This window comes from Sorex araneus, chromosome 3, assembly GCF_027595985.1.
Source record: "Sorex araneus isolate mSorAra2 chromosome 3, mSorAra2.pri, whole genome shotgun sequence".
Classification (NCBI taxonomy): Eukaryota; Metazoa; Chordata; class Mammalia; order Eulipotyphla; family Soricidae; genus Sorex; species Sorex araneus.
The window spans coordinates 187,386,838-187,412,303 of NC_073304.1; the positions used below are offsets into that span (position 1 = coordinate 187,386,838).

General features: G+C 43.5%; 2 protein-coding genes across 2 annotated transcripts in view; both read right to left on the bottom strand.

The window, feature by feature from the left end:
• Positions 1-57: 57 nt before the first annotated feature.
• C1QBP (complement C1q binding protein) lies at positions 58-8,395 on the bottom strand. The gene is made up of 6 exons (XM_004604944.2): positions 8,089-8,395; positions 7,269-7,419; positions 4,783-4,876; positions 1,042-1,137; positions 670-792; positions 58-423 (listed from the first exon to the last, which is right to left on the bottom strand). The coding sequence occupies exons 1-6, from the start codon at positions 8,318-8,320 to the stop codon at positions 274-276; spliced, it is 846 nt and encodes a 281-aa protein (XP_004605001.2). The 5' UTR covers positions 8,321-8,395; the 3' UTR covers positions 58-273.
• Positions 8,396-9,788: 1,393 nt separating this feature from the next.
• The window catches only part of DHX33 (DEAH-box helicase 33), a 29,508-nt gene continuing 13,830 nt past the window's right edge, over positions 9,789-25,466 (bottom strand). Inside the window, 6 exon segments of the mRNA XM_004604945.3 lie at positions 9,789-13,809; positions 18,295-18,381; positions 21,979-22,182; positions 22,543-22,670; positions 24,940-25,028; positions 25,176-25,335. Of these exon segments, the coding sequence (XP_004605002.3) occupies positions 13,501-13,809; positions 18,295-18,381; positions 21,979-22,182; positions 22,543-22,670; positions 24,940-25,028; positions 25,176-25,335 (977 nt within the window). The 3' untranslated portion in view covers positions 9,789-13,500.

The following is a 25,466-nucleotide window of genomic DNA, read 5'->3' on the forward strand; positions in this document are numbered from 1 at the left end:
TGTTTTTGTAATGGAGAGTAAAAAGGAAGAATGAGGAAAAACAAAAGACAGATTACCTTGGAGGAGAGTAAATCAATTATATTGTCCATAATTATGCTATACAAAATCTAGAAATAAGACTTATAGAGAACAAATGAAGAGTAAATAAGAGGGCAACAGAAATAATTTAAATTTGCATTACTTTCCATGATATTAGGATGAAAACCATTTTAAAGTACATGTTCACTGGCGAAAGCCTGCCATAAGATTATGGTGCTCAGTGTCATCTTTACTCTATTGGCTCTTGACAAACCCTTTGAGGTCTTCAAGAAAAGAAATGTACTCTTGGTGCTCCAGGGCTGTGCTAAGTTCCACCAATTCATCTGCAAAAGTGTTATCCACCCCTCGGTCAGCAAGAAAATCCATTAGGTGGTCATACAGAGCCTACAAAAAGAAACAAGTTTTACTAGTTTTAAGGAAAAAAACTTCAACATCTTTTAATTCACTGAAATGTTGTCTTGCCTTAAGTCAGGACAGCCCCATAAGGCCTAAAAGCACCCCATCTTTTTGTTTTTGGGCCCCACCTGGCAGTGCACAAGGAACTTATGGTGCCAGGGATCAAACACAAGTTCTCTTCATGTACCAGTTTACTTCTCTTGCCCAAGCACCTCCATCTTAGCAAGCACTCACCCAGTCCAGGGAATCTGTGTTGAGGGTGTAATTCGTGTCCTTCCATTCAGATTCACCAGTGGCCTGAAAACTCACTTCTCTAATAGAGAAAATGTCGCTCTCTTCTTCTTCCTCTTGCCCCACCTGAGAACAAAACAGTATTTGGGGGAACAGATGGGTTTTTCTAGGGTAAGCCAGAATCATGCAAAGAAATACACATAGGATTCCATCAAGATTTTAAGCTTCCTCTCCCCCACCTCTTTCCTTGCTCTGCTTATCTAAGTAAGAAAATTTTAGTGGCTGGTAAAATTTTGGGATCAACCACCAGGAAGGTTCCCAGAGGTAGTCCCTGTTCTCACAAGTGTCAAGGGGCTAATGTACCACTCTACATACCTCATCCTCTGGATAGTGACAGTCTAGCACAAGGGCCTTTTTCCCATCATTCTTTGTAACTTCAACAACAAAATTTGGAGTAGATGTCAATTCAGGCTGGGGAAATAAAAATAAGTTAGTATGTGACACTTTTGACAGGGGTCAGTTGCCCAAAGATCAGTTCTGGAGGTCCAACAAATCAGATATTATTTACAATCTTTAAAGTCTTACACTTGGGGCCAGAGAGATAGGACAGTGGAGCAATAGGTTGCATTTCTTGTATGCAGCCGACCTGGCACCTCATATGGTCCTCCTAGCACCAACAAGACTGATTCCTGAGCAAAGCGTCAGGGATAAACACTGCTGGGTGTGGCCCAAAAGAGCAAAGCAGATTTATACGCTAGTACTCCCAAACAAGGAGCCAAAAATCTTTAGCAGTTATTAAAGCCTTTTAATAGCTCATTTAGAAAACTGGGCTAATTTGAGAAGCCGAAATACCTTGGGGCATGGGAGAGAATACAAGGATTAAGACCCTAAAAGCAGCTGACCGAAGCGTGGCACCTCATGGTCCCCTAAGTATGGGTGTAGCCCTGAAAACCTCAAGTGCTACTCAGGTGAACTGGATATTCTCTGGCACTGCAGCACTGCACCCTCGGGTTCCTGCATTGGACCCAGTTGGCTGAGAATCCTGAGTGTGCTCCCAGACTCCTTCAGCAATGCATGGACCCTCCACTCCCCAAAGACAAAATATTCTACACACAGTAGTGTTACAATTAGCCCAACTGTGTTTAAAGAACAACTAAGTTTAGAACTAAAGATTTTGAATTCTGGTGAACTATAGTCCAATTAGCTGAGTCTGAAATTAATTCCTTAATTATCCTGGGCCTGTTTCTCCATCCACACACTGCAGAGCTGGCCTAAGCTCCAAAAGCTCTCCAGCTGATGCTTTGAGAATCTCCCTTAAATATGACCTACAACCAAAGGCCAGTGCATCTAGCCAATAATGGTAACAGTGTTCACTATTGAGGGCAAGCTATCCAGTATCAGGATCATGCTTGTTGGGGTGGCTGAGACAGAAAGCTAAATGCTTTCTTTGTGAAGTCATGAGACAACATAACTTGTCAGAAACAGTCATTACAGGAAGCATTCCAAGTGATAATCTTCAGTATCAAACCTATCATAGGAAAGGTTAAGACGAGTTCAATTCCTTTCCATTAAAAGACCACAGACCACATGATCAGGAGATGGCTAGCGGCTAAGATTCCAGTACTGGAACAGGGAAATGGCTCAGTGGACTGGAGAAAGCTCGAAACTAACAAAAAGAAGATCCCAGGTTAGACTAGTCCGGGCTGAAAACTCTGGAGCCTTCTGAGTGTGGTCAGGCAGATTCTCCTCTCTGTCTGAAAGCAAAGCAGCTCCCTGCCACATTGGACATTCTCCGGCATAGAAAGGACCAGCTCCACAACTGAACCTCATAATGCTGCCAAGTAACCAAAATTCTAGCTCCATACCTACTGGAGCAGCCATGCAACACCTCCAAATTCATAGTAATGTCAGCCCAGTAGAACAGATATCTGGTGGGAAAGTTGTAAAGACCAAGTTCAATGAGCAGAAATACTAATATAGAAGGTTCAACTAGAACCAACCAGCCCACTAAATCCTCAGACAATGACTAACAGTAGCACTGTCATCCCGTCCTTCATCGAATTGCTCGAGCAGGCACCAGTAATGTTTCCATTGTGAGACTTGTTACTGTTTTTGGCATATCGAATATGCCATGGGTAGCTTGCCAGGCTCTGCTGTGCGGGCGAGATATTAGTAGTGAGTTCACAAAATAAAATGTGGGGGTGCTGTGATGATGCAACTCACAGATGAAGCCTAAAACACTTTGGGTTAATATCCAACAACTAGTGACACCATAGTAAGATATAACAATCATCACAAATTGACTTTTATTGACCTATATTTTGATAATTCCATTTGTGCTTTAAAAGCAGTATGAAGTAAATTTGAAACTGGGGACATAGGAAAAAGGGAGGTCACAGAGCTGGAGGGACTGGTGTTGGAACATTGAATGCCTGTAACAACTATATTATAAACAACTCAGTAGATCGTAGTTGTAGGATAACATAGCCTCAGGTAGTTTAGGTTTATTGGGTTGTTCCCATCACAATGCTCCCTTTCCTGTGTTTATTCGTAACTTCTTTTCTTTGTGCTCTGTTGACTTGTAAATATTGTTTTTCTCTTCTTAAGTCCTTTGTATAGTTTATTCAGAGCAATGTCCTTTTTGTATGGGCACAGGAAGATAGCAGTAAATGCTATGCTTTTGTTATGTGGAAGTCATTTGACTCTAAATGATATTCTCCTCCTAGGCATCTGTTCTCTCAATCTAAGCCTCAGCTGCCCTTACTTCCTAGCACCCCCAAAAAGCAGGGTCCCGGTGAGGGACTGAATGGACCCAGTGTGCCACCCTGGCCATCGAGATGGGCCTGGCCAAGGTGCCTAATGCTTAACTGTAAGTTAAGAGCTTGATCATGGACAGATGCTGTCAAGATCCAAAAAGTAATAACTAGATTTGGACCCTGCTAGGGTTAGGAATGATTAATCTGGCCTGAGCTTTGTAGTCTGAGTCTGTGGCAAGATGTTGCCAGGAGAGCTGCCCTATAAGCTTCAATGTATCTCTTAATGTGTCCATACAAAAATAACTAAAGGAGAAAAACACCTTAGAAGGTATTTTGCGGGGCTGGAGCAATAGCATAGGGGGTAGGGCATTTGCCTTACATGCAACTGCAACGGAGAGATTGAATAAACAGTAACTAATTAGCAACCAGCCTGGTCCTCTTCTTTAGCCTGCTCATTGCTTACACATAGTGAGATATATACATTATATATATTTGCTTTTTGGGTCACACCCGATGATGCACAGGGGTTACTCCTGACTCTGCACTCAGGAATTAACCCTGGCGGTGCTCAGGGGACCATATAGGATGCTGGGAATGGAACCCGGGTCGACCGCGTCCAAGGCAAACGCCCTGCCCGCTGTGCTACTGCTCCAGTCCCGATATGTATACATTTTTTTTTAATGATGGAAAGAGCACATGTGTACACGCAGGAGGTCCAGGTTCAATCTCCAGAATTGCACGATCCTTGAGTAGCACCAAGAGAGACCCTGAACACTGATCTGGAAGTAGTCCCTGAGCATCACTTGGATGTGCCCCAACCAAAATTAAAATTTGTGCCTTCCAAGTATGAAGTCATTAGGTGGATCCACAATGTTACCTATGCAATAAGATCCCCAGCACTATAAGAAACTGTACCAAGTACACGTAAGCACAATTTAAAAAGTGCAAGCACCACAGCCAAAAGTCTGACTCAATAGCAAGCACCTAGACCACCCCATCAAATCTGAGAGCAATACAACAGTGACTTCTGATTATCATCATATCAACAAAGTTTTCTTTTGTTGATACTTTTGGGGAGGCAGTGATGGAAAATACAAGTCAGTTTATAAAGCGTAAGCCTACAGACAAGAATTTATTCAGCACCAAGGGAAGGAAACAGATCACCCAATACTAATACTTAAGATGGCAAGAAACTATTTTCTGCATATACTCTCCAAGTAAAAGTCCCATGCATGGTTCTCTTTTGCCTTCTTTCTCCTTGTACCATCAAGGAATATTTTAAAGAAAAAAACAACAATGCCCTTTGTCCCTTCCAGTTGCCTGTCTGAAATGTCAAAACTAGTCACAGTATCATAGTCACCTCTTGTTCTTCAGCTTTCTGCCCTTGGGAAGGCTCCTCCTCTCCATCAAATGTCGGTGGGATGCTATTGTTAATGTTAAAGGTGACAGTGATCCTGGAGAGACAAAAGAAGAAACTGTCAAATCTGAGGACAAAATAAATATACTTAAATTACTATACTTAAAAATCCTTACTAGGGTGCTGGAGCAATAATAAACTGCGTAGGGTATTTGCTTTGCACATGGCCAATCCAGGTTCAATCCTCAGCACCCCCTACCCCCCCTACCCCCACCAAGGCTGCCAGGAATGATCACTGAGCAGAACTGGAGGTAAGCCCTGAGCACTGCTGGGTGTGGCCCCAAAACGAAACCCAAAAAAGCGTATGAGGAAGAGTAGAGGGGAGTAAGGGGACTGAAAAGATAATGCAAGGCGTTTGCCTCATATGCAGCCAACTCCAAGATTCTCAGCACCATCTACAACCGGTCCTCTGAGCACTGCTAAGTATGATCCCTGAACACAGAGCCAGACATAATCTGAGTGCTGCTGGGGTTGGCCCGAGAACACAAAGCTCTTTACTGGGGAGCTGGAAGAAGCTAGAAGGGTTAGTGTTCATGCTTTGCATGCTGGAGGCCCAGGTCAGATGCCTAGCATGACTGGTGTGACTCAAATGACAAAAATGCCTTGTCGAAAAAATAGAAGTCTCTTTCCTAGCTATACATCTGAATTATTTAATTGGCCCTGATTTACCTGGAATAGTCAGATGTGAGCTGTTTCCACAATACCAGCAACCCAAGCTCACTGCAACCTGTAACCACTGGTTTTCTCACGACCATGCCAACTGACAATGATCACTATGGTTTTTCATCCTCCAGTGGCAGATATGGAACAGAAGTCCCCACTACAATATTACCAAAATTTCTGCCCCTGGGAAGGGAGGAGCATATGAAGGAGGACCAAGAACACAAAAAACAACATATACAGATTCAATCTTTTTGTTTTGGAACCACACCTGGCGATGCTAAGGGTTTACTCCTGGCTCTGCACTCAGGACTTAGTCCTGGCAGTTTTCAAGGGGCCATATGGGATGCTGGGGATCAAACCCGGGTTGGCCTCATGCAAGGCAAGTGCCTTATCCACTGTACTATCGCTTGGGCCACTACAGCTTCATTCTTCATTACTTGTGGGATGTTGAATCATCACAAAGGAGACCAACATCAACCAATGACAAAATTAAGGCACAAGAATCCTTAATCTGACAAACCACATTCCAAAGTTTAAATTCAAATTCTAGGGGGGTAAGACTTGGAACTAGCACTGCTGGGCTATGTTGCTCTAGCATATGGTATCAGATGTATATAATCGTGATCTGTACTTGCTGCCTTCCCATAGGAAAAATAGGACTTGTGATGAGGTCCAGCCACAAAAGTTGTCTAATCTGCCACCGTGCTCATTACACTGAGCTCCTGCACAGAAATGCAGTCACTAGAATTTAGAGCCACTCCCAGAGATGCTAAGCTAGGCAGTGCTTGAAGATTGGGGGGGGGGGGAGGGAGGGGGAGGGTAGGAGTGGGGAACATGGGATTCAGGGCTTCATACATGCTTTGCATGTGCTCTACCACTTCAGCTATCTGGCCCCAAACTGTGCATGGCTTACCTGAGGAAAACAGTTTAGGTTAGAAAAAGTTTTATACAATACACAAGTGACCTATATACTAGAAAAACTATACATCTAAGTAAAAAAGAGTCAGACCCCTACTTTACAAAATGTGTAAGACTCACACAAACTCACAAAGTTAAACAATTTAAATAGGCCCCCAAGTCCTCACCTTGGGTTTTTTCTTTTTTTGTGTGTGTGTGAGTGTGTGTGTGTGGGGGGGTAGGGAGCATCAGGGCTGAACCTATAGCTTCACACATACAAGTCATGCCCTATGAGCTATCTCCCTATTTTTCTAATGGCAATTCTTACCACATATACTCTAACTTTATCTTGTTAGGAGTTATACAGCTTTCATTTTCTATACATAAGAGACCAGTGGACTTGCGCTGCTAGATACATGAGTCCTGGAGTAGAACCAGAGATAAAGCTGATTTTGTTAGTACTATAAGGATTTCTGAATTGCATTCCTACTTTAATGCAGGCGTGGCTATACCTCATGTTTGAAAAATATACAGCAAACTACACCTACAGTGTGCACCTTAATAGGCTTCCAGCATGTGTGCTTATTAAGTCATCCAAATGAATCCTGTCTCATGGACATTTGAAAGTAACAGCCAGCTGGAGCAATAGCACAGCAGGTAGGGCATTTGCCTCACATGCAGCCAACCTGGGTTCTATCCCCAGTATCTCATATGGTCTCCTGAGCACAGAGTAATTCCTGAGTGCAGAGCCAAGAGTATTCCCTGAGCATTGCTGGGTGTGACCAAAAAAAAAAAAAAAGGTAACTCAAGTCTGTTGTGGATCACACAAATGTAATCATCTGTCCCCAGGTCCTCTGCCCAGTGCTTACTTTTCTCCTGCAACTTTTCGCACTAGTTTAGCTTCTGTTCCGTTCACTTCCAGCTCCCATCCTCCAGACATCTTGGGGAGGGACTTATGCTTCTGTATCTTCTTTTCCTCTTTAATTTCATCATTCAGAAATTCAACAAAAGCTTTATCTCCTGAAATAAAATTGCACAGGACAAACAAAAAGCCAATCAATCTGAAACATAAATGACCTTCCCAGTGTACAGCCAGACTGTTTCTAATCCTTCTATTAACTGTTGCCCTGGGGCTTTAATCTAATTCGTATCTATTAAGCTCCAATTTCTTCATCTGTAAAAGTACTGTGTAACTATGAGTGGGAGGTTGAGTTTGATTTCCGAAGAAGTGAATTTCAGCAATCAACTAATACTCCTTTTAAACCCCACGACTTTTATCTTCCAAGAGTTTCATTTTCAAGAAAGTATGGGTAAAGAAGGTATACAGGGTTAATCTCTCCCTTTCCACAAATCAAACATTTGTATGAGATGCAAAATGGGCTCACCTCTAGGTGTTGAACCTCCTGCTTGCCCATCAGTGAGAAACCCATTCCTGGCCTTGAGAAACAGCTAGGAGTAGCTAATTTCCGGTGCACATTTCCCATTACTCCATTGAGAAGTCTACATTTTCCACTAAGAACTACTCCTATCTAGGTTCTACACTTCCACCAGGAAACCCCCACTCCCACCCAGGAGCCTACACTTCCACCAGAAAACTCCCACTCCCACCCGGGAGTCTACACTTCCACCAGGAATCCCCCACTCTCGCCCAAGAGATCGCAGGCCCGGCCCCACGTGCGCGACCCTCACCTTCGGTGTGCAGCGAGCCGCAGCCGCAGCCGCAGCTGCAGGGTCCCTGAGGCTGCAGGAGACCGGGCCGCCGCACGGACCCCGCGCGCACGCTGAGCAGCCCAAAGGGCCGGGCGCAGAGCCGAGGCGCGGGCTGCAGCAGCTGCCGGAGCGGCTGCGAGGGCGCGGCGGCCCGCAGGCCGCTGGCGGCGGAGCCCAAGGCGCGGGGCACGAGGCGCAACAGAGACTGCATCGCGGCGGGGAACACGTGCAAATGCGAAGGACGACCCAGGCCAGAACGCCCCTTGACCGAGCGCACCGCCGGAAGTCCCGCCCCCACGCCAAGCGCTTCCGCGCCGACGCTCTCGGCGTACAGCTCGGACAGGAGGGTCGCGCCCTCTGCTGGCCGCTTCCCGGGCGGCCTCCAGCGGAGCTCCTGAAGCCTGATGGAGCTTGCCTAGACCAAAGGGCCCAGATCTGGAATGGAGAGCTCTAGTTGGCATCGGTTCTGCCCTGTGGAGCTTATGCTTTCCGAATACCCATCTACCATTCTCAAAGCGAACCATGACTTCGTATGACTTCTGGGAAAGCTCTTGTGTTGGTCCCAACTCCCCTAGTTGTGGTCAAGCAAGAGACCTTCCTCTCCACTCTGAAACAAACAGGAACTCAGATGTGAATCTGGACCTTATTCTTCATTGTCTCCGCAGAAACTTAGGTTTTAACCTGACCACCTGCCCTACTCCAACCTGCAATAGAAGGGGAGTTCCTGAAAGGCAGGAGTCAAGGGTAATTACAGCTTAACGTCTAACCCTACAACCTTACACTATTCCTTTTGCTTGCTTTGTTGTATACTTAAGTTCTGATGGGACATTATTTTTCTGAGCCATGCCCTACATTAAATTTAAGAATCAACGGAGTGGGGGCCAGAGTAAGTACACCAGATAAGGCACTTGCTTTGCACTTGGCCAAACCCTGGTTCCGTCCCCAGCATCGGATGTGATCCTATTCAGAGTAATTCCTAAGAACCAGGAGTAAACCCTGAATACTACCGGGTGTGGCTCAAAAAGAAAAAAAAAAAATCCATGGAGTGGATTAGGGGATGGGAAGGAGACAGCTGATAGGGATATATGCCACAGGTAGAGAACTTGCCTTGCAAGTGTGAGGGCCTGGGTTAGATCCTCATTACCAACTATCTAAAGAAAAATCAATGTTCCCCAGGCAGAAAGATGACAAAAAGGGCTGGTGGGCACGCTTTGCCATTAGGGAGCATTGAGTTTGATCCCAAGATGCTCTTCATATCCCCCTGCCTCAACCACCAGTGGCATTAAGAAAGTTCTCTAATATCACTGTGTGCCCTACCAATTCTGAAAAAAAAAAAAAAATTTAATGTTCCTGCCTTACCAGAACAAACAGAACATATAAGGTATCAAGAATGTAACTTAATTAATAATTAACTTTTCCTTTTTTGGGCCACACTCAGTTGATGCTCAGGGCTTACTCCTGGCTCAGCACTCAGAAATCACTCCTGGCAGGTTTGGGCGACCAGATGGGATGCTGGGAATTGAACCCGGGTCAGCCATGAGCAAGGCTGCTGTACTATTACTCCGGTCCAGAACATACCTTCTAAATGGAAAAAATACAATTATTTAGTACAGTTTAAATATTCCTGAACAGCATTCTGTGAACAAGGGAAAGGAGACCCAATAAAATAGCTACAATCCTCATGTATAAGATTTTTTTAATGGATTTGACAATCATTTGCAAATCTGAGCTTAATACAGTGTCTTTATAGAGCTATGCCTGTTTTTACTACTAGACTCTTAAAATACAATATGAATTTACATTAACTTTCTTCTTTCTCTTTCTGTAAATTACAATATCCCGGTCAAATAAAATATAAAATCCTTGTTTACCAACTGGTGCGATATTTCCTTATAAGCCCAAGACATGATATTTTAAATGCCTTGCCCCAGATCCAACCAATTATCAATAACTGGATTAAACTTTTATGCATCACAGTTTATAATATTTTACCCAGAGTAAAACTTTGTGTCTATTCTGATCTCTGTACCTAGTAGAGATGCAATATTAAGTAAAAGACCCCACCTCCACCCCACAGCTTGTATGCTTTTAAAAAAAAAAAACCCTTTTTATGGTAGTTTAGGTGACAGGGCTATAAGAGTATTTCAGTTTATGGTATTAAAGCACAATATTACTACATAAGTACTTATGACCCTCCACTTCTGTCCCTACATCACCTCTGGTCTAACCATTCTTCCCTCCCGCCCTTCCCCCCCAACCCCCCCCCCTATTATTTACTGGTTGACTATGGTTTGGGTACAAAGTAGGTGATTTTTACTAAGAACTCTGGGTTTTGGCAGTTTTTACTTTCTTATGAAATCTGTTGCTCCGGATGTTTCAAACTCCTTGATTACTAGATTTAAAAATAAAAAGCCATACACCTGGGGCATGTAATCTGATCAGATAGCATACATTTACATGAAGATGCTCACATAAGCTAGTGATCACTCAGGTAAGGATTTTACATAGTGAAAAAAGAGGCATTACACCATCAGAAATTTCACCAGTTGAAAAAAAAGAGTAGCTCAAGATTATACTGCAATATCATGAAGCACTGAACTTTTGGGAGGGGAGGGAGCACACCCAGAATGCTTGGAGAACCATGCAGTGCCAGGGACTGAATCTGGGGCCCCCTCATGCAAAACATGCACTCCAGCACTTTGGGCCATCTCCCTGGCACACAATGAACTTTCATAAAATCTAAATTTAATTATAGTATCCCCTGTAATTTAGTTATACATAAATATTTCTTTTTAAGTAATACATAGAATCAGAATGAATTTTCCAGTCTGATTTAATCCCTGAGCAGCTATATTACAAATAAGTTTTGAAAAAGCCAAATAAAAAACTATATTAAAACTCTATCAGAATGTTATAGTGATAAATATATTTCTGTTTTGAAGCATTAAAGCTACTTAGAAGCTATTTACTTGGATCAGTTAAATACCCCTTATTCTACATTTTTGCTCAGAAAATACACATCTCCATAAACTTGCTACTTAAGCTGGATATGTATTATTCCAAGTTTTATTTTACTGAGAACACCTCTAGAAAATTTGCTGAGGAACATCATGTTCTTTCTCAGTTTTTTACCAACTGTCACTCCTCAATTGTTTACCAATGTAACGAATGTTTTATTTAGTATAATATTTACTTTCACCACGTCGGTCAAAAATTCCTAGGCTTCCATTAAATGAGAAGAGTACACCTGAAATTTAAAAAAAAAAAAAAAAAACTCTTTCAGAAAGAGCAGTGGTATTAAAAAGTCAATCTGAGGAAGACCTAGACAAACTCTAAAAATTCACTAAGACAGAGTATATATCTGCCAAATCCTACTTGGCATGAATGTAACAATTTCTAACAGAAACAAAGCACAAATGTTCATTCACTGAACACTAGTTAGAAGTTTGTATGCTCAGGGATTGGAGTGATAGTATAGCAAGTAGGGCACTTGCCTTGCACACAGCCAACCTGGGCTTGATCCCTGGTACCACATATGGTCCCTCGAGCCTACCAGGAGTGATCCCTGAGTGCAGAGCCAGGAATATACCCTGGGCACCACCGGGTATAGCCCAAGAACAAAAGTTTATCTGCTCAAGGCTACCACAATGTTAAAAAGTCCATGCCAGATTTGATATACAGATCAGAAAGATGAGACTTGGATCCAGGATACTCCAGTCAGCTATGACCTCAAGATGTACTCACTGAACCTACAGTAAAATTACCATCTTCTACCATTAGGAGAGTCTTTCATATTTGGGGTCAGAGATGGTAGAGGGGTTTAGGCTTTGCATGTGGTTAATCTAGTTACAGAACCCCATATGGCCACCCAAGAACCATCAGGTGATCACTGAGTACAGAGCCAGGAGTAAGTCCTGAACACAGTCATGTGGCCCCAAGACAGCAACAACAAAATCACATCACTTATTTTGTAATAATCCAACTATTGCACATATACATTTAGACCGAGTAAGCAAGATAAATGTACCTGATTTTGGCTTCTTTTGGGGCAAAACATTCTCTAGGGAAATACTCTGATAATAGTCAAGAAAATATTTTGTGCGGTATTTTTCTCAAAATGTGAGAAAAAAATAGACTCTGGATAAGCTCTACATCCCTCTAAGAAATGTAATGATTGAGGGCTGGAGAGAAGTAACTGGCCCAGGAAGCTACAACACCAGGTTGCCCTCCAACTCCCAATGAAGGGAAAATGGATCATAGTAAAGAAATAAGATGCAAGAATAGTAAGCAGATATGGTGGGTGGAGGAGATAATGCTATCTTGGTTTTCACTGACCATTTGCCTCCCTCCTCACCCACCCTGACCAGAGGTCCTGCCGAAGAGGAATGATGGCTAATGGCTAAAACTGAGGCAAGGTGTTAGTCCTTATTTTAGAAAGAAAAATGGGAACTGGGTATACTGGAAGCCAGTACATCACAAGGACAGTTTCCTGAGTCTTGTCTTGATACGATTCAGAAGATACAAATCAATCTTCACGAAGAAAAGATTCTATGTCTCCTGGAAATATGGGTAGAGAATTGTGCTACAGAAGCACATGCTGGAAATGAGGTCTAGTACGGACAACCAGCCCATGAGTTAAGAAACTACAGCACGTTCCTCCCAAAACTTCTATAACAGTCAATTTCTCATGTTTGCAGCTTAAAAAATATACATATAGACGTTAAAATTGACAAAAGGAAATGATCTGAGCCCTGCGACCTCTTTGGGTTCCTTTTAAAAAATCTCCCCATCTTTAAGAATCCAGAGGAGGGTATGCTGTACTCAATTCGCATCATGGAGAAAGCTAAATATCAAGCATAAAGGCTCATAATTCATTGTGTTTTGATCTTGAGTCAGGTACAGCTCTGGGTACTTTCCATTAGGTTTCTCTGAACTTGGTCACCCCAACCTTCTAATTATATTACCCCCATGAGGCAGATGTGGAAACTGAGATTCAGACGTTAATTGAGTCATCCAAAATCACCCTATAAGAACCCAAAACAATGCTCTGTTTGATTTCAGTTTTTGAGGGGCCACAAATGACATTACTCAGGGGCAACTCCAGCTCCACACTTAGGGAGTGCTCCCAACCCAATGGTGCTTGGGGAATTGTATGATGTCAGGGAACTCCAGAGTATGCACAGCATGCACTCCAGCCCATTGGGCTAATCTCTCCCACCCCCAAAAGCATGATTTTAGGTTTCCAAGGTATAAATGCTCTAACTCTACACAATTGTCTTAGGAATTCAAAATTCAGTCTCACTTCTCTAGCTGCCAAGCTGTAAGGTACTACAAGGACAGCTGCGGTCTTAGTGCACAGGCACCCACAGTTCTGGCAGCATGTTGGGTGGCTCAGGTTCTGGTGGTCCTCAACTTTCTCCTGAAGTACTCAGGGGCAGCCTCGTACAGCCACTCAGCGTCCACAACACAGAGGTCTCGCATGTAGCATTTGTTGGTGTAGAGCAGCTCAGTGTACACAACGCAGGCTGGCTTGCAGTGGAAAAGGACAGACGAGGGGTGGATGGCCACAGGCTGGTGGGTGTCTGTGGTGGCATAAGTGCCATCCGGCTGAAGCTCGGCAGTGTTCATGAAGAGACTGTGAGCAAGGCAGCGGCGAATGTTCTCTGTGTCTCCCCGGGATGACATGATTGGCATTGACATCTGTTTCAGGAGGAAAGCAAGAAACAGAAAATAATCAAGTCATAACATTGCTCTGCACTTCACCATATTTGGAACAACTGTACCTGAAAAGTATCCCATACTGGAAGTCCAATCACTGTATCACTGTCATCCCGTTGTTCGTTGATTTCCTCGAGCAGGTACCAGTAACATCTCTATTCCTCCCAGCCCTGAGATTTTAGCAGCCTCTCCTTACTCGTCTTTCCCAACTATTGGAGGCTCTTTCAGGGTCAGGGGAATGAGACCTATCGTTACTGTTTTGGGCATATCGAATACACCACGGGTAGCTTGCGAGGCTCTGCCCGTGCAGGTGGGATACTCTCAGAAACTTGCCGGGCTCTCCGAGAGGTATAGTTGCCTACTGTCTGAACTCCATCAAATATGGTGTGGTAATTCTGTAAAATGGGTAGGAAGTGTCTTATAATGTGTCCAAGGTCCAAGGTCACAAAGTTCAGCATTATCTGGGTTCCGTGGGACTTCGTTCATGTGTGAGGCTCAGCCGCAGTGTGGCGGCAGCTAAGTAGTGGAGGTTGGCTGCCAGGGCTGGGTCCCTTGGGGCGAGAAGGGTTCTCACCGGCCCCCCTCTGGGGCGCCCCGAGTGAGAACAGCCTGGCGCGGAGTCCAGTGGCATGGCTATGGGGGCCTCATTTTATACTCCTGTCTTTGAGGAGCAGCTGTTGAGATCAATAAAGTGCATATTGATACTCAGAAGTATACTCAAAAGCCTTAGGGATTAGCATGGGCAGAGTAAGAGGCACTTTTGGTTTAAGAAGGATAACTGAAGATAGGCAGAGAAAAGCCAGGGCAAGCTGTTAGAACTCAAATAAGTTCATTGACCTGGCATCTTACCATCTCATGAGAATATTTACCCTCCCAATAAGGAAGACCTTTCTCTCTCACTCTGGCTATGTTTCATCTTCCCTTCACCTCCAATTCATCTCACACACTACTGTTGAATTAATCTTCTTAAACACAACTCCAGTCATTCTTCATCCATCCAAAAACCTTCACAGGGCTACGAGATGGCCCAATAGCTCAAAGAACCTGCCTTGCAAGTGTGAAGCGTTGAGTTCAATCTCCAGTGCTGAGTGCAATCCTGCGGCTACACTGTTTCTGTCAGCTCTGCTGCCTGATAACCCATACAAGCGATTTTCAGTTGTACCTCAGCAAGGTATGTATGAGCACAACTAAACAGTGCTGATCCCTGGCGAAGCCAGTAAATGCTAGAGCACCACAATTCTGATCATGGCAATGAAAGTATCAACAGAGGGAAAAGAAAGGGGAAAATGCCTCACTGTCTCTACCGGCCCTCACAAAACAATGTAAGTGTCAAATTGTTCAGCAGTGAATAAGACCCCCCGACCATCCTAGAGTCCTCCAAAATAGACTGACTTCTCTTCCTTAGGCCTGTGCCAGAACCCTGACTTTGCCTTGAAAACCTAAAACCCTCTGCACCAGAGTAGAGAGATTAGCCATCAGTCACTCCCCATAATGCAATAGCCTTACTGCAACAGTCTTGCCACAGCCGAGCAGATGTGGGGGGGATACCTGCTTGACATAGAAAGCCTTACCAATCTCAGTCAGTCTCTTGGATGGGTGGGAAGTCAGAAAGTAGGCTTGCATGCTAAAGCAGAAGATGAAGAGAAGAAAGCGAGAGTTGCATGTCTTCCTCTCCCAGAAGGGAGCATAAAATGACACTTGCCATAACCATGTACTGGACTCCATGCCAGGCTGTTTCATTTGAGGTGCCCCGGAGGGGGTGGGGTGAGATCCCTCCCCGCCCCAGGAGACCCAGCCCCAGCAGCTGAAAACATCCAGAACTCAACCTCTGCCATGCTCACGGCCACTGTCCACACACTTGGGCCAAGCCTCAGCCATGAGTGAATCCCCAGAAAACCCAGGTATGCAGGACTTTGTGATTGAGAACTTGGGTTCAACCGAACCGGGAATGGGGATCCTCCGCCCAGATCCCCAGATCCCCATTTCCGGCTACTAATCTCATCATCAGCCACCATCCAGAATTGTATGTCTTTCTCTCCTGGAAGGAAGTATAACATGACGCTCACCATAACCATGCCGCCAGACCCCACGCCAGGTTGTTTCATTTGGGACGCCCTGAAGGTGGGGTGGGTGAGACCCCTCCCCGCCCTAAGGAACCCAGCCCCGGTAGCTAAAACCTCCAGAATTCAATCACTGTCATGCTCATGACAGCTCTCCACATGCTCAGGCCGAACCTCATCCATTAATGAACCTATTCCTGTATACTTCATACTATACACCACCTGTACTCCAAGAGTACCGCACCACATTTGATGGGGTTCAAAGTAGGAGGCAACCAATCTTAGTGGGAATTTATTTTTTTTACAGATACATACACATGTGTGTGTGTGTGTGTGTGTGCATGTGCGCGTGTGTGTGTGTGTGTGTGTGTGTGTATGTGTGTATAAAAGCATACACGGCTCAACCTTTAACATGTTAGTGATCTCTTATAGAAGGGCTTAATGGCCCCTGGGTTAAATACAATAATCTTCACACTCTTTCCTCTAAGGAAACTTTTTGTAGCATTTTTAGTGGTTTTACATAACAAACAATACAAAATATATTTCAATTCTGCTTTGGGGCAGGGGTTGGGGTTTGGGATGGAAACATCCAAAATATGGTGGTGGGAAGGTTGTAATGGTGGTGACATTGGTTTTTGAATATTAAATGTAACCAAATATTGTGAACTACTTTATAAAAGAAAAAAAAGAAAAAAAAAAGAAAAGAGGAGGCATGTCCAAGAGCCAAAACACTAGGACAAGCACACCCGAGTTGCCCTGGTTCTAGAAAGCTTTTTCTCTCTCCTTAGTCCAGTCACTGAAGGCTTGACTACTTCCTGCTCAGAGGTCCCAGATGTATCTTTTTACCCACCTTTTCCTTTAAGATGGTCCAAGGGATTTTACTGTTTGCAACTAGCTGATCCTGGCCTGATGAAAATGATTTTTCCTCTTATCTATCAAGATGTAACCAAGCATTCCATTTTGAAGTTGTCTGCATACAGTTAACAATATACTGTTTCTCTTAATTTTCTTGTGGGACTCTTTCTCTCCCTCCTCTCATATTTTAGGAACCTGTCTCTTTGTACCTTTCTCTCTCTGTCTCTCTCTCTGTCCCACTCTCCCCTTTCTCTCCCCTGCCCCCTGCCTTTCCCTCCTCAAATTTCCTAAATAAAAGAAAGGGGGCGTGTGGGGGGGAAGTGGAAGAGAGAGAGATAAGAGAGAGAAGATGCTCAATTGTTACCACCTCCAGTAAGCACCGAAGTCCTATATCTAGTGGTCTGACTCCTTCCAGCTACCAGGTCCATGTCTCACCGATTGTATTCCAGGACCAATTACTACTTAACTTCCTAGTCTCTTGTTTCATTAGTAAATGGAGAATAATAATCAATTTTGTAAAGGCAAAATAGTATTTTCTAATAATAAAAACACATGAAAAGTGTTTTTGAAAGTACCTTTAGAAGTTTCCATCAATTATTTTGGTTGCTGTAATTATTACTAGCCACTCAGTTATTCATGAATAGATGTGAGATTCCCTCTCTAGAATGGTTTTTGAAGACAATTACTCTTAGGCATAGTTGTAAAATCCTGAACCCTAGACAAGTATTTGGCATATAGAGAGCTATTATTTGTGGCAAGAGAGAGCAGTACAGCAAATACAGCACTTGCTTTGTAAGCATGCAGCTGACCAGCACACCATATGGTCCTCCGAACCCTTCAGGAGTGATCCTTGAGCACAGAGCCAGAAGTAAGCCCTGAACACTCCCCCAAAACCCAACCCCAAATAAAATAAAAGGCCACAAGCCAGGAATGTGGTTCAGTAGCAGAGTACTAGCCCTGCATGTGTAGGTTCCTTATTCTATGCCTGGCACTGCAAAAATAATAAAATTAAAATAAAATAAGGCCAGAAAGATAGCTCATGAAACTGACCACATAAAAAGCAGCTATGTGTGTAGGCCTGGGTTCAATCCCTAAAGTATCACTAGGAGTAACCCCCAAACATATAGTCAGGAGTGGCTTCCAAGCATCACTGGGTGTGACCGTCGCCCCCAAAATACATACATACATACATATATACAGCACCATGATGAAATAAACCCAAATTATGAGAACTGTGAGCAAATATTTCATATTTTAAATCTTTTCTATAATGAGTTTTTTTTGTCATTCTAAGCAATAGTAATTTAATTTTTTTCCACCTAAGAGGCCAAAGAGATAGTACAGTACATAAGGGGCTTGCCATGCATACAACTAACCTGGGTTTGAGTCCTGGGACCCCCATGTGGCTCCCCCAATCCCCACCAGGAGTGATTCCTGAGTGCAGGCCAGAATAAGTCCAGCACTGCCAGATTTAGCAACCACCCCCCCAAAAAAAAATTCACCTAGAAAAACACAGTATGTCCCTTCCCAAAGAACTATAGAGAAGAATTACCTTTAGGCAGATGTCCCTCAACTGTGCTCTGACTTCAGCTACTAGCATCATATTCCTGCTGTTGACAAAATTCTCTTTGCACCAATCCTAATTAAGGAAAAAGAAAAAAAAAGTATCACAGGGCTGGAGAGAGCTGAAAGACTGGAGCACCAGCTTTGTATGCAAAAGGTCTAGGTTCAATCCCTGCATCACATGGTCCTCTGAACACCTTTGGAAGAGAGCCCAGGAACAAGCACCACCAGGCATGGTAAGGCCCTCTCCCCACTCACAAAGAAGCAACACGATCCTTTCATTCCCACCAAGAAAAAAATAACAATTTTTAGAATGTAAGTTTGACTTCAGAAGGAAAACTTCAGTTGCCAAAAAGAAACAAGAGAATATCTTAAGAAGTCATAAACTAATAATTTAAGCTAATGTTTTCTTATTATCTTACTACTCCAATTTCCTTACCTCAGTCTTGAAAAAAAGCTATAGACTAGGATATTTGAATGATTATACCCAGTAAGAGTCTTCTCCAAGGGCCAGAGAATCGGTATAGGGATTAAGTGAGTGCCTTGCATGCTGCCAATGCAGATTCAATCCCTGGCACCACCTGCTCAGTCCCCAGCATTTTGGGAGCACTTCCCCAGTACAGAGTCATGGGCTACCCCATGAGCACTTGCTGGCTGTGTGCCCAAAAACAAAAACTAAAATGAGTATCCCCGTAATATAAAAAATAGTACTATAGGGCTAAGGAGATAACCCAAACATGCTTCACTTCTGTGAGGCCCCAAGTTTGGCTCTGCATAGCTCCCTGAACATCATCAACTGTGGCCCTGGAAGCCCCTGAGCATTCTGAACCCAAGCATCATGATGCTGTCCCAAGCACCAAATCTTTAGTCCAGCATCACTGAACTGACCATTGTAAGGAATAGCCCCAAAAGAAAAAAGAGAAAAACCAGCTATTATTCTCTGAGAAAAACCAACAATCTAGTGTGTGTGTGGTGGGGGGAGACAAAGAACATGGACAACTCATAGAAGGTAACTACAAATGACCAATAATCTGTGTAAGAATTCCTTAGGAGGACTGAAGAGATAGTACAGGAGATAAGGCATTTGCCTTGCATGTAGCTGACCCCCGTCAGATCTTGCATTGCATATGGGATTTCAAGCACTGCCAGGACAAATCCCTGAGCACAGCCAGGTGCAGCCTTCTCCCCCAAAAAAAGATTCTTAAGGAATCATGGCAATACACTTTATTTTTTAGAGGATTCACTTTTATTTTTTATATTTAATTCTTCTTAAGCCCCCCCTGCCCCCCATTATTTGTTCATTTTCATGATGACAAAGGGTCGCACACACCTGGCTATGGTGCTCACATATACTTAGCAGTGGTGCTTGCTGGGGGTCACACATCAGGTGGTGGTGTCTGAACACTTGGACATAGTTGTCACTCAACAAGATCTATAATCCTTTAGCTGCAGTGCTTACACATGTGCTTTGCCATGAAACCCAGTATTAGCTGAAGCACACAAATTATGACTGTGGTGCTCACACATGTTTACCAAGGATCACACTTCCTGGCCTTGGCATTCAAGTATCTAACAGAAGGTCTTGCAGGGTTTGTTGGGCTGGGGGTGGAAAGGGAGTGGGGGTCACACTGCCTTTCATTTTTTTTGGCTTTTTTGGAGGTCACCTCCAGTGATGCTCAAGATTACTGCTGGCTCTGCATTCAGAAATTATTCCTAGTGTTGTTCAGGGGACCATATGAGATGCTGGGAACCAAACCTGGATCAGTCGTGTGCAAGGCAAATGCCCTACTCACTGTACTATGGCTCCGGCTCCCAAACTGCTTACACACACCTGGCTGTGGTGTCTTCAGAAATTATCTATGGTACCAGAGATCACAGACAGCAGAGCTGCTAGGCTTAAGAACAGAACTGGCAGGATCAGTCTCAGCACATGTGGCACATTGGGAATTTGTGCTCATAACCATACCCCTTCAAAGGTCCCATCTGAGCTGCTGTGCTACTCCTCCATTTCCAAAGTAGACTGAAGTAAGACTATTTTATTTTACATCATCAACTTGGCAGAAAATGAAATCATTTAACCAAGAACTGGAGAAAATGGTAGGAATGAAAATTCATATGTACTATGGGGAGTATAAAGAGGTGCTCACAATTTGGGGCAGCTCCTTGTCAACCTAGTAATGCATGATGCGGCATCTGCTAGACCAAGATATCGCCTGCAGGAAGACAGGCCCTAAGAAACTCTCTTCTATGACAACCACACAGATGTTCACTGCAGCAGTGCTGGAAGCTGAACAAGTTGCAAAAGGGTAGGTGGAGTGAAAAAGATTTGATTCATAGTGTATGTTTATCTATGTAAAATAAAAGCATGCTATGAACCATGGAAACAGACATCAACTTTAGGACAGTGGTTAAGGGAGGAAGGATGATGAAAAAGCAATCAGGGCTTTTGCTGTATATAACGGGAGGTGCCTCAGAATGCTAGAGCAAACACTTGCATGCACAAGACCCCTGAATTTAACCACACAAGTGCAAGGCCCTTGTGCTCCACCAGGGTGCTACTGGTGCCCCTAGAAAGCCAACAGGCCCTGCAACACTGAGACAACTATTGCTTTCAGTAACTCTCAAGTCTTTGAACCCTACTAAAGAGATGCCCTCAAAAACATTTTTAAATAAATTGGAGCGGGGTATGGAGAAATAGTACATCAGGTAAGGGTCCCCTTGCATGTAGTCGACACGACTTCAATCCTCAACCCCCCCATATGGTCCCTTGATCCTTGACAGGAATGGTCCCTCAGGGCTGAGCCAGGAGTATGTCCTAAGCATTGCTGGATGTGGCCCCCCCAAAAAGCAAACAGACTGGAGAAATAGTACAATGGGCAGAGTGTTTGCTTTGCATGCAGCCAATCCAGGCTCAATCTCCAGCTTCCCATATAATCCCCTAAACACTACCAGAAGCAATTCCTGAGTTCAGACCCAGAAGTAACCTTTGAGGATCACTGGATGTAACCCCACACCAAGGGAAAATAAAGTAATAAATCTGAGTAAATAAAGCAAAATTCTCACAGCTACTAAAAGTGGTATTGACTGTTTTAAAGAACTGACTGCCCAAAAAAGGGAAAGTTCGGGCGCAGAAGAGTGTGCAGTGGAGAGGCACTTGACTTACGCAGGACTGACCCAGGTTCGATCCCTAGCATCTCCTATGGTTACCAGAGCACTATGAGGAGTGATTCCTGAGCAAAGAGCCAGGAGTAGCCACTGAGGATTGCCAGGTGTGCCCCCACAAACAAAACAAAAGAATTGACTGCATTAGAATGCAGACAAAGGATATACCCTATGCTACAATTAATGGCTTATTAATAATACTGCCACTTTTCATCTTAGCTCAAAGAAATAAAATACCATAGTGGGCAAAAACTACTACAAACAAAGAGGGAAAAAATTAGGGACAGGTGCGCTGAGTCTTTTGTAGCTAACAAACTGTGGGCTAGGGAGGAAGTCATTTTGTAGCTAAGAAGTTGGGTCACCAAATACTTAACTCAAGACAGTTCCCATACTAAAGACATTTCTGAAATAAAATTAGGCATTTTTTAAAAAATTATTCCTTAAAGAATTTAATCACAAAGGTGCATTCCTATTACTTGCCTAGGAGTTTATCATTTGAGGAAAGTCTTACCTTATTCCCGCCTATGTTTTTGAAGGTCCGGTAGATGTTGAGCAGGGTGATATGGTCCCCCTCACTAGATACGAACTTCTTTCGGACACTTTGTACTTCATCCCGTCGGGAGGGAGGGTTGTAGAGTACACTGTCCACAGACAGCAGGGACACAATGGTCAGTATCTCCTCTGTACAGTGGAATTTGGGGGACAGGAGAATAGTCTGCAAGTCAAAAATTTACAACCCTGTAAGCCAAAATTTTTCTTAGCTTCTGAATGCTGCATTTATGTTGCTCTTGCAACTTCCTATCTAAGGATTTAAAAAAGGTAGGTGTTTCTAAAACCCTATGTATGTTACTATGACTTAATTTTTTTGTACATGAGATAGCTACAGGATTCTATATTCCTTTCGCATTGGGCTCACTACTTAATGAGTTTGAATCCCACACAGTATTAGACACAAAGTATTGCTATAACATAAGAGAAGTGAAGATTAATCTAGAAGCATTGGGTTAACAAATCTGTGCTGTGACTGCAAATCTGTAGTATACATAAAGAAGACTGAGGGGAGGGCTTCATTTACTTTGGCAAATCTGGGTTCTAAGGGAAAAGCTGCCATCTTTTTTCCAACTGGAGTCAGGGTAAGCTGCTCATCCTTACGTTCAAGAGCACCTAACAGGTCCAGCTGGGCAATGGCTGCCTGGACGTGATCTGAAAAAACAAACAAACAAACAAAAAAAAAAACCATTAAGAAGGAGCCAAAACACAAAATGGAAGAAGTCATTAATTCAATACTTTAGGAGGGTTGCTTATATCAATATCAAGCAACAGCAACAATCAAAACCACCCTTCTCCCACAACATGCTTGCAAGTTGTTAATTTTATCAATGCATTCTGTTCAATTCCTTTTATTTATTTGGGGGGTGGAGGTAGGGGATCATGCAAGTAGTGCCCAAGGAGCCTGGGGATCACTCCCAAAATTCCTTGGCCCACTGGCCTGTTTGAGCCCAACAGTGTTGGGAGCCACACAGGCCAAACCTGTCAGTGCTCCACAGCCACGAGGTGGTGGGGATGCAATTTGGGCCTCATTTATTCAGCCTTTCTGGATATCTCCCTGGCCCTCACTTCCCATTTGAAATAATGACCTATAATTTGGGAAAATGTAAGAGAATTTTAAACCCAATAATGTTATATTTTTGGACTGGAGTGATAGTGCAGCAGGTAGGGCGTTTGCCTTGCACGCGGCCAACCCAGGTTTGGTTCCTCCGCCCCTCTTGGAGAGCCCGATAAGCTACTGAGAGTATCCTGCCCACACAGCAGAACCTGGCAAGTACCTATTGCGTATTCAATATGCCAAAAACAGTAACAAGTTTGGGCTGGAGTGATAGCATAGCGGGTAGGGTAGGGCATTTGCCTTGCACGCGGCCCACCCGGGTTCGATTCCCAGCACCCCATATGGTCCCCTGAGCACCGCCAGGAGTAATTCCTGAGTGCAAAGCCAGGAATGACCCCTGTGCATTGCTGGGTGTGACCCAAAAAGAAAAAAAAAAAACCACAGTAACAAGTCTCACAATGGAGATGTTACTGGTGCCCGCTCGAGCAAATCGATGAGCAATAGGACGACAGTGCTACAGTGCTTAAATGTTATATTATGAATTTCACAGGCACCAGTTATCTCCAGATGCATACATATAACAATAGAAAAAGCTGTTATCTCAAAGGCACCTGGTGAGATGGTGTTTTTCCTCCCCATACTTTTTGAATTTTGAAACATGTAAATGCATTTCCTACTAAAGGATAAAAAGGTATTCCTAAGGGTAAAATAAATATATGCATACTGAAAGGAAATGATCCATAAAATAATAAGTGAATATATACAAATGTCTATAACAGAAGAATGGATAAAGGGATAAATATACATTTTGATTTATTCAAAGATTAGAATAGCATTTAACAGTGAAAACTGTATCAATACAAACAAATCTTAGAAGACATGATGAGGGTTCAAGAGATACTTTGCCTTGCACACAGTTGCTCTCAGTTCCACTCCCAGCACCACATACGGTTCTATGAGCACTACCCGGGCACAGAGCCAGGAGTATGATCTGAGTACAGCAAAGTGTGGCCCACCCTCCCCCTGCCAAAAAAGAGAAGAAAACATGAAGAAAGAAAAGGTGACTGAAGAATTGAGAAAAGGGGGCACAGCGGGTAGGGCGTTTGCCTTGCACGTGGCCAATTCAAATTCGATTCCCAGCATCTCATATTATTCCTCAGCACCACCAGGAGTAATTCCTGAGTGAATGAGCCAGGAGTAACCCCTGTGGATCGCCGGGTGTGACCAAAAAGCAAAAAAACAAAAACAAAAACAAACTGAGAAAAGATAAAACAATAGATAATTTAGGAATACATAGGCAATGAATAAAACATTAAAGAAAAATTCTTTTTTCTTCCTCCATAAGAGATACTGTAAGGACAGAAACCAATTGTTCTCTACCCCATAAGAAAGAAACTGATCTTTTCATCTTTTATTAGAAAAGGTAAAATTTTGTTGTTTGTTGTATATAGAATTCTATACATCCTTTCAACTTCTACCATCTTAATTGTCTCCAGTGGTCAAGGAACCCAATTAGGAGACTCTTCTATAGTCCATTTCTACAGAGCAATGCTGCTGACAGCAGAATTTATCCTTTTATAATAAAGTGGCCACAGTGATAGCATGACATGTAAGGCACTTGCCCTGAATATGGCTGACCCAGGCTTGAATCCCGGCATCCCATATGGCTTCATCAAGACGTGGTCCAAAACCAAAAATTTTAGAACAGAATTCATCCTTTTATGATTCTGAGATGTTTCTGTAAAAAGCTCAAGTAAGTATCCCCCAATCAAAATCAAAAGAAAATTAACACTTTATTTTTCCTAAGTATCATATGCTGTTGTCTGTCTATTCATATGTCTTCCACAGCACTAAAGATTCCATTACCTGGAGAGGGTTTCGACATGAAGTCAAAGGTGAGGACATTTGGGACTTTCATTGCTAGGAGCTGCAGCAGCACGTTTGCTAGGTTACACCTACAAAGAGAGAAAGAGGCAGGTCATTCACCTGTCCCTGATCCCCCATTAGTGAGGCTGACTGCAGCCAGCTCAAGGAAGAGATAGCAAGCAGGAAAAGGAGATTCAGGGACAAATGCTAGGTGCATGGATGCAGCTTAGGCCTACCTTTGGATCTCTGGCACAGTCATCTTCTCAAACTTCTCAAACTCATCCTCTGTGTAGAGTCTGTAACAAATGCCACTTTGCTCTCTCCCCGCTCGTCCTGTTCGTTGCCAGGCCTGAGTTTTGGACACCCGCTGCACAGCTAACACCTCCAGACCACTATCTGGAAGGAGATTAGCCCACATTAGTACTTTTCTCACCATCAAAACAAACTGTTTCTACAAAGTGGACAAATAAAGCATTCCTTAGTATACCAATGATTCTTTCCACAATAGGAGTCTAGAAAAACTCAAG

Coding starts and splice junctions, on each gene's coding strand:
- C1QBP (XM_004604944.2), bottom strand. CDS start 8,320: ATGCAGTCTCTGTTGCGCCTCGTGCCCCGCGCCTTGGGCTCCGCCGCC. Junction 4,877..7,268: donor CGAAAAGTTGCAGGAGAAAA/GTAAGCACTGGG, acceptor TTGTCTCTCCAG/GATCACTGTCACCTTTAACA. Junction 424..669: donor ACACAGATTCCCTGGACTGG/GTGAGTGCTTGC, acceptor TTCTTTTTGTAG/GCTCTGTATGACCACCTAAT.